Source organism: Ambystoma mexicanum, chromosome 6q, assembly GCF_040938575.1.
Source record: "Ambystoma mexicanum isolate Mex_15411 chromosome 6q, UKY_AmexF1_1, whole genome shotgun sequence".
NCBI classification, from domain to species: domain Eukaryota; kingdom Metazoa; phylum Chordata; class Amphibia; order Caudata; family Ambystomatidae; genus Ambystoma; species Ambystoma mexicanum.
The window spans coordinates 1625726473-1625735586 of record NC_090937.1 but is presented as its reverse complement, the minus strand read 5'-3'; the positions used below and the strand labels follow the sequence as shown (position 1 = coordinate 1625735586).

The 9114-nt window shown below is 54.1% G+C and overlaps 1 protein-coding gene across 1 annotated transcript; it reads left to right on the top strand.

The window, feature by feature from the left end:
- The first annotated feature begins 253 nt into the window (after nt 1-253).
- On the top strand, nt 254-8842 carry LOC138515397 (streptococcal hemagglutinin-like). The gene is made up of 4 exons (XM_069630254.1): nt 254-598; nt 1715-2038; nt 4055-6106; nt 7295-8842. Exons 1-4 carry the CDS (start codon nt 254-256, stop codon nt 8840-8842), a joined length of 4269 nt encoding a protein of 1422 aa, XP_069486355.1.
- Nucleotides 8843-9114: the final 272 nt, after the last annotated feature.

Genomic DNA, 9114 nt, shown 5'->3' with positions numbered 1-9114 from the left:
CATGCAAGCTTCTGTGGATCAGGCTCGTGTCTCATCCATGCAAGCTTCTGTGGATCAGGCCCGCTTCTCATCCATGCAAGCTTCTGTGGATCAGGCCCGCTTCTCATCCATGCAAGCTTCTGTGGATCAGGCTCGTGTCTCATCCATGCAAGCTTCTGTGGATCAGGCTCGTGTCTCATCCATGCAAGCTTCTGTGGATCAGGCTCGTGTCTCATCCATGCAAGCTTCTGTGGATCAGGCTCGTGTCTCATCCATGCAAGCTTCTGTGGATCAGGCTCGTGTCTCATCCATGCAAGCTTCTGTGGATCAGGCTCGTGTCTCATCCATAGAAGCATCTGTGGATCAGGCCCGCTTCTCATCCATGCAAGCTTCTGTGGATCAGGCTCGTGTCTCATCCATGCAAGCTTCTGTGGATCAGGCCCGCTTCTCATCCATGCAAGCTTCTGTGGATCAGGCCCGCTTCTCATCCATGCAAGCTTCTGTGGATCAGGCTCGTGTCTCATCCATAGAAGCATCTGTGGATCAGGCCCGCTTCTCATCCATGCAAGCTTCTGTGGATCAGGCTCGTGTCTCATCCATGCAAGCTTCTGTGGATCAGGCTCGTGTCTCATCCATGCAAGCTTCTGTGGATCAGGCTCGTGTCTCATCCATGCAAGCTTCTGTGGATCAGGCTCGTGTCTCATCCATGCAAGCTTCTGTGGATCAGGCTCGCTTCTCATCCATGCAAGCTTCTGTGGATCAGGCTCGTGTCTCATCCATGCAAGCTTCTGTGGATCAGGCTCGCTTCTCATCCATGCAAGCTTCTGTGGATCAGGCTCGTGTCTCATCCATGCAAGCTTCTGTGGATCAGGCTCGTGTCTCATCCATGCAAGCTTCTGTGGATCAGGCCCGCTTCTCATCCATGCAAGCTTCTGTGGATCAGGCTCGCTTCTCATCCATGCAAGCTTCTGTGGATCAGGCTCGTGTCTCATCCATGCAAGCTTCTGTGGATCAGGCCCGCGTCTCATCCATGCAAGCTTCTGTGGATCAGGCCCGCGTCTCATCCATGCAAGCTTCTGTGGATCAGGCCCGCGTCTCATCCATGCAAGCTTCTGTGGATCAGGCCCGCGTCTCATCCATGCAAGCTTCTGTGGATCAGGCTCACTTCTCATCCATGCAAGCTTCTGTGGATCAGGCCCGCGTCTCATCCATGCAAGCTTCTGTGGATCAGGCTCGTGTCTCATCCATGCAAGCTTCTGTGGATCAGGCCCGCTTCTCATCCATGCAAGCTTCTGTGGATCAGGCCCGCTTCTCATCCATGCAAGCTTCTGTGGATCAGGCCCGCTTCTCATCCATGCAAGCTTCTGTGGATCAGGCCCGCTTCTCATCCATGCAAGCTTCTGTGGATCAGGCTCGTGTCTCATCCATGCAAGCTTCTGTGGATCAGGCTCGTGTCTCATCCATGCAAGCTTCTGTGGATCAGGCTCGTGTCTCATCCATGCAAGCTTCTGTGGATCAGGCCCGCTTCTCATCCATGCAAGCTTCTGTGGATCAGGCCCGCTTCTCATCCATGCAAGCTTCTGTGGATCAGGCCCGCTTCTCATCCATGCAAGCTTCTGTGGATCAGGCTCGTGTCTCATCCATGCAAGCTTCTGTGGATCAGGCTCGTGTCTCATCCATGCAAGCTTCTGTGGATCAGGCTCGTGTCTCATCCATGCAAGCTTCTGTGGATCAGGCTCGTGTCTCATCCATGCAAGCTTCTGTGGATCAGGCTCGTGTCTCATCCATAGAAGCATCTGTGGATCAGGCCCGCTTCTCATCCATGCAAGCTTCTGTGGATCAGGCTCGTGTCTCATCCATGCAAGCTTCTGTGGATCAGGCCCGCTTCTCATCCATGCAAGCTTCTGTGGATCAGGCCCGCTTCTCATCCATGCAAGCTTCTGTGGATCAGGCTCGTGTCTCATCCATAGAAGCATCTGTGGATCAGGCCCGCTTCTCATCCATGCAAGCTTCTGTGGATCAGGCTCGTGTCTCATCCATGCAAGCTTCTGTGGATCAGGCTCGTGTCTCATCCATGCAAGCTTCTGTGGATCAGGCTCGTGTCTCATCCATGCAAGCTTCTGTGGATCAGGCTCGTGTCTCATCCATGCAAGCTTCTGTGGATCAGGCTCGCTTCTCATCCATGCAAGCTTCTGTGGATCAGGCTCGTGTCTCATCCATGCAAGCTTCTGTGGATCAGGCTCGCTTCTCATCCATGCAAGCTTCTGTGGATCAGGCTCGTGTCTCATCCATGCAAGCTTCTGTGGATCAGGCTCGTGTCTCATCCATGCAAGCTTCTGTGGATCAGGCCCGCTTCTCATCCATGCAAGCTTCTGTGGATCAGGCTCGCTTCTCATCCATGCAAGCTTCTGTGGATCAGGCTCGTGTCTCATCCATGCAAGCTTCTGTGGATCAGGCCCGCGTCTCATCCATGCAAGCTTCTGTGGATCAGGCCCGCGTCTCATCCATGCAAGCTTCTGTGGATCAGGCCCGCGTCTCATCCATGCAAGCTTCTGTGGATCAGGCCCGCGTCTCATCCATGCAAGCTTCTGTGGATCAGGCTCACTTCTCATCCATGCAAGCTTCTGTGGATCAGGCCCGCGTCTCATCCATGCAAGCTTCTGTGGATCAGGCTCGTGTCTCATCCATGCAAGCTTCTGTGGATCAGGCCCGCTTCTCATCCATGCAAGCTTCTGTGGATCAGGCCCGCTTCTCATCCATGCAAGCTTCTGTGGATCAGGCCCGCTTCTCATCCATGCAAGCTTCTGTGGATCAGGCCCGCTTCTCATCCATGCAAGCTTCTGTGGATCAGGCTCGCTTCTCATCCATGCAAGCTTCTGTGGATCAGGCTCGTGTCTCATCCATGCAAGCTTCTGTGGATCAGGCTCGTGTCTCATCCATGCAAGCTTCTGTGGATCAGGCTCGTGTCTCATCCATGCAAGCTTCTGTGGATCAGGCTCGTGTCTCATCCATGCAAGCTTCTGTGGATCAGGCTCGTGTCTCATCCATAGAAGCATCTGTGGATCAGGCCCGCTTCTCATCCATGCAAGCTTCTGTGGATCAGGCTCGTGTCTCATCCATGCAAGCTTCTGTGGATCAGGCTCGCGTCTCATCCATGCAAGCTTCTGTGGATCAGGCTCGTGTCTCATCCATGCAAGCTTCTGTGGATCAGGCTCGTGTCTCATCCATGCAAGCTTCTGTGGATCAGGCTCGTGTCTCATCCATGCAAGCTTCTGTGGATCAGGCTCGCTTCTCATCCATGCAAGCTTCTGTGGATCAGGCTCGTGTCTCATCCATGCAAGCTTCTGTGGATCAGGCTCGCTTCTCATCCATGCAAGCTTCTGTGGATCAGGCTCGTGTCTCATCCATGCAAGCTTCTGTGGATCAGGCCCGCTTCTCATCCATGCAAGCTTCTGTGGATCAGGCTCGCTTCTCATCCATGCAAGCTTCTGTGGATCAGGCTCGTGTCTCATCCATGCAAGCTTCTGTGGATCAGGCCCGCGTCTCATCCATGCAAGCTTCTGTGGATCAGGCCCGCGTCTCATCCATGCAAGCTTCTGTGGATCAGGCCCGCGTCTCATCCATGCAAGCTTCTGTGGATCAGGCCCGCGTCTCATCCATGCAAGCTTCTGTGGATCAGGCCCGCGTCTCATCCATGCAAGCTTCTGTGGATCAGGCCCGCGTCTCATCCATGCAAGCTTCTGTGGATCAGGCTCACTTCTCATCCATGCAAGCTTCTGTGGATCAGGCCCGCGTCTCATCCATGCAAGCTTCTGTGGATCAGGCTCGTGTCTCATCCATGCAAGCTTCTGTGGATCAGGCTCGCTTCTCACCCATGGAAGCTTCTGTGGATCAGGCTCGTGTCTCATCCATGGAAGCTTCTGTGGATCAGGCTCGTGTCTCATCCATGCAAGCTTCTGTGGATCAGGCCCGCTTCTCATCCATGCAAGCTTCTGTGGATCAGGCCCGCTTCTCATCCATGCAAGCTTCTGTGGATCAGGCCCGCTTCTCATCCATGTAAGCTTCCGTGGATCAGGCTCGTGTCTCATCCATGCAAGCTTCTGTGGATCAGGCTCGTGTCTCATCCATGAAGGCTTCTGTGGATCAGGCCCGCTTCTCATCCATGCAAGCTTCTGTGGATCAGGCTCGTGTCTCATCCATGGAAGCTTCTGTGGATCACGCTCGTGTCTCATCCATGGAAGCTTCCATGGAGCAGGCTCGTGTCTCATCCATGCAAGCTTCTGTGGATCAGGCTCGTGTCTCATCCATGCAAGCTTCCGTGGAGCAGGCTCGTGTCTCATCCATGCAAGCTTCCATGGAGCAGGCTCACTTCTCATCCATGCAAGCTTCCATGGAGCAGGCTCGCGTCTCATCCATGCAAGCTTCTGTGGATCAGGCCCGCTTCTCATCCATGGAAGCTTCTGTGGATCAGGCTCGTGTCTCATCCATGGAAGCTTCCGTGGATCAGGCTCGCTTCTCATCCATGGAAGCTTCTGTGGATCAGGCTCGTGTCTCATCCATGCAAGCTTCCGTGGATCAGGCTCGTGTCTCATCCATGCAAGCTTCTGTGGATCAGGCTCGTGTCTCATCCATGCAAGCTTCCGTGGAGCAGGCTCGTGTCTCATCCATGCAAGCTTCCATGGAGCAGGCTCACTTCTCATCCATGCAAGCTTCCATGGAGCAGGCTCGCGTCTCATCCATGCAAGCTTCTGTGGATCAGGCCCGCTTCTCATCCATGAAAGCTTCTGTGGATCAGGCTCGTGTCTCATCCATGGAAGCTTCCGTGGAGCAGGCTCGCTTCTCATCCATGGAAGCTTCCATGGAGCAGGCTCGTGTCTCATCCATGCAAGCTTCTGTGGATCAGGCTCGTGTCTCATCCATGCAAGCTTCCGTGGAGCAGGCTCGTGTCTCATCCATGCAAGCTTCCATGGAGCAGGCTCACTTCTCATCCATGCAAGCTTCCATGGAGCAGGCTCGCGTCTCATCCATGCAAGCTTCTGTGGATCAGGCCCGCTTCTCATCCATGGAAGCTTCTGTGGATCAGGCTCGTGTCTCATCCATGGAAGCTTCCGTGGATCAGGCTCGCTTCTCATCCATGGAAGCTTCTGTGGATCAGGCTCGTGTCTCATCCATGCAAGCTTCTGTGGATCAGGCTCGTGTCTCATCCATGCAAGCTTCTGTGGATCAGGCTCGTGTCTCATCCATGCAAGCTTCCGTGGAGCAGGCTCGTGTCTCATCCATGCAAGCTTCCATGGAGCAGGCTCACTTCTCATCCATGCAAGCTTCCATGGAGCAGGCTCGCGTCTCATCCATGCAAGCTTCTGTGGATCAGGCCCGCTTCTCATCCATGGAAGCTTCTGTGGATCAGGCTCGTGTCTCATCCATGGAAGCTTCCGTGGATCAGGCTCGCTTCTCATCCATGGAAGCTTCTGTGGATCAGGCTCGTGTCTCATCCATGCAAGCTTCCGTGGATCAGGCCCGCTTCTCATCCATGCAAGCTTCTGTGGATCAGGCTCGTGTCTCATCCATGCAAGCTTCTGTGGATCAGGCTCGTGTCTCATCCATGCAAGCTTCTGTGGAGCAGGCTCGTTTCTTATCCATGGCAGCTTCCGTGGAGCAGGCTCGCTTCTCATCCATAGAAGCTTCCGTGGAGCAGGCTCGTTTCTCATCCATGGAAGCTTCTGTGGAGCAGGCTCGCTTCTCATCCATAGAAGCTTCTGTGGATCAGGCTCGTGTCTCATCCATGAAAGCTTCCGTGGAGCAGGCTCGTGTCTCATCCATGCAAGCTTCCATGGAGCAGGCTCACTTCTCATCCATGCAAGCTTCCATGGAGCAGGCTCGCGTCTCATCCATGCAAGCTTCTGTGGATCAGGCCCGCTTCTCATCCATGGAAGCTTCTGTGGATCAGGCTCGTGTCTCATCCATGGAAGCTTCCGTGGATCAGGCTCGCTTCTCATCCATGGAAGCTTCTGTGGATCAGGCTCGTGTCTCATCCATGCAAGCTTCCGTGGATCAGGCCCGCTTCTCATCCATGCAAGCTTCTGTGGATCAGGCTCGTGTCTCATCCATGCAAGCTTCTGTGGATCAGGCTCGTGTCTCATCCATGCAAGCTTCTGTGGATCAGGCTCGCTTCTCATCCATGCAAGCTTCTGTGGATCAGGCTCGCTTCTCATCCATGCAAGCTTCTGTGGATCAGGCTCGTGTCTCATCCATGCAAGCTTCTGTGGATCAGGCTCGTGTCTCATCCATGCAAGCTTCTGTGGATCAGGCTCGCTTTTCATCCATGCAAGCTTCTGTGGATCAGGCTCGTTTCTCATCCATGCAAGCTTCTGTGGATCAGGCTCGTGTCTCATCCATGCAAGCTTCTGTGGATCAGGCTCGTGTCTCATCCATGCAAGCTTCTGTGGATCAGGCCCGCTTCTCATCCATGCAAGCTTCCGTGGATCAGGCTCGTGTCTCATCCATGCAAGCTTCTGTGGATCAGGCCCGCTTCTCATCCATGGAAGCTTCTGTGGATCAGGCTCGTATCTCATCCATGGAAGCTTCCGTGGATCAGGCTCGCTTCTCATCCATGGAAGCTTCTGTGGATCAGGCTCGTGTCTCATCCATGCAAGCTTCCGTGGATCAGGCCCGCTTCTCATCCATGCAAGCTTCTGTGGATCAGGCTCGTGTCTCATCCATGCAAGCTTCCGTGGATCAGGCTCGTGTCTCATCCATGCAAGCTTCTGTGGATCAGGCTCGCTTCTCATCCATGCAAGCTTCTGTGGATCAGGCTCGCTTCTCATCCATGCAAGCTTCTGTGGATCAGGCTCGTGTCTCATCCATGCAAGCTTCTGTGGATCAGGCTCGTGTCTCATCCATGCAAGCTTCTGTGGATCAGGCTCGCTTCTCATCCATGCAAGCTTCTGTGGATCAGGCTCGTTTCTCATCCATGCAAGCTTCTGTGGATCAGGCTCGTGTCTCATCCATGCAAGCTTCTGTGGATCAGGCTCGTGTCTCATCCATGCAAGCTTCTGTGGATCAGGCCCGCTTCTCATCCATGCAAGCTTCCGTGGATCAGGCTCGTGTCTCATCCATGCAAGCTTCTGTGGATCAGGCCCGCTTCTCATCCATGCAAGCTTCCGTGGATCAGGCTCGTGTCTCATCCATGCAAGCTTCTGTGGATCAGGCTCGTGTCTCATCCATGGAAGCTTCTGTGGATCAGGCTCGTGTCTCATCCATGCAAGCTTCTGTGGATCAGGCTCGTTTCTCATCCATGCAAGCTTCTGTGGATCAGGCTCGCGTCTCATCCATGCAAGCTTCTGTGGATCAGGCCCGCGTCTCATCCATGCAAGCTTCTGTGGAGCAGGCCCGCGTCTCATCCATGCAAGCTTCTGTGGATCAGGCCCGCTTCTCACCCATGGAAGCTTCTGTGGATCAGGCTCGTTTCTCATCCATGGAAGCTTCCGTGGATCAGGCTCGTGTCTCATCCATAGAAGCTTCTGTGGATCAGGCTCGCTTCTCACCCATGGAAGCTTCTGTGGATCAGGCTCGCTTCTCATCCATGCAAGCTTCTGTGGATCAGGTTCGTGTCTCATCCATGCAAGCTTCCATGGAGCAGGCTCGCTTCTCATCCATGGAAGCTTCCATGGAGCAGGCTCGTGTCTCATCCATGAAAGCTTCTGTGGATCAGGCTCGTGTCTCATCCATGCAAGCTTCTGTGGATCAGGCTCGCTTCTCATCCATGGAAGCTTCTGTGGATCAGGCTCGTTTCTCATCCATGGAAGCTTCTGTGGATCAGGCTCGTTTCTCATCCATGGAAGCTTCCGTGGATCAGGCTCGTGTCTCATCCATAGAAGCTTCTGTGGATCAGGCTCGCTTCTCACCCATGGAAGCTTCTGTGGAGCAGGCTCGCTTCTCACCCATGGAAGCTTCTGTGGATCAGGCTCGCTTCTCATCCATGCAAGCTTCTGTGGATCAGGTTCGTGTCTCATCCATGCAAGCTTCCATGGAGCAGGCTCGCTTCTCATCCATGGAAGCTTCCATGGAGCAGGCTCGCTTCTCATCCATGCAAGCTTCTGTGGATCAGGCTCGCTTCTCATCCATGGAAGCTTCTGTGGATCAGGCTCGTTTCTCATCCATGGAAGCTTCTGTGGATCAGGCTCGTTTCTCATCCATGGAAGCTTCCGTGGATCAGGCTCGTGTCTCATCCATAGAAGCTTCTGTGGATCAGGCTCGCTTCTCATCCATGCAAGCTTCTGTGGATCAGGCTCGCTTCTCACCCATGGAAGCTTCTGTGGATCAGGCTCGTTTCTCATCCATGGAAGCTTCCGTGGATCAGGCCCGCGTCTCATCCATAGAAGCTTCTGTGGATCAGGCTCGTTTCTCATCCATGGAAGCTTCTGTGGATCAGGCTCGTTTCTCATCCACGGAAGCTTCCGTGGATCAGGCTCGTGTCTCATCCATAGAAGCTTCTGTGGATCAGGCTCGCTTCTCATCCATGCAAGCTTCTGTGGATCAGGCTCGCTTCTCACCCATGGAAGCTTCTGTGGATCAGGCTCGTTTCTCATCCATGGAAGCTTCCGTGGATCAGGCCCGCGTCTCATCCATAGAAGCTTCTGTGGATCAGGCTCGCTTCTCACCCATGGAAGCTTCTGTGGATCAGGCTCGTGTCTCATCCATAGAAGCTTCCGTGGATCAGGCCCGCGTCTCATCCATAGAAGCTTCTGTGGATCAGGCTCGCTTCTCACCCATGGAAGCTTCTGTGGATCAGGCTCGTTTCTCATCCATGGAAGCTTCCGTGGAGCAGGCTTGTTTCTCATCCATGCAAGCTTCCGTGGAGTAGGCTCGTTTCTCAACCATGGAAGCTTCCGTGGAGCAGGCTTGTTTCTCATCCATGCAAGCTTCCGTGGAGTAGGCTCGCTTCTCATCCATGGAAGCTTCCGTCGTGGAGCAGGCTCGCTTCTCATCCATGGAAGCTTCCGTCGTGGAGCAGGCTCGCTTCTCATCCATGAAAGCTTCCGTGGAGCAGGCTTGTTTCTCATCCATAGAAGCTTCCATGGAGCAGGCTCGTTTCTCATCCATAGAAGCTTCCGTGGAGCAGGTTCGCTTCTCATC

Coding starts and splice junctions, on each gene's coding strand:
- LOC138515397 (XM_069630254.1), top strand. CDS start 254: ATGCAAGCTTCTGTGGATCAGGCTCGTGTCTCATCCATGCAAGCTTCT. Junction 599..1,714: donor TGCAAGCTTCTGTGGATCAG/GCTCGTGTCTCA, acceptor TCTGTGGATCAG/GCTCGTGTCTCATCCATGCA. Junction 2,039..4,054: donor TGCAAGCTTCTGTGGATCAG/GCTCGTGTCTCA, acceptor TCCGTGGATCAG/GCTCGTGTCTCATCCATGCA.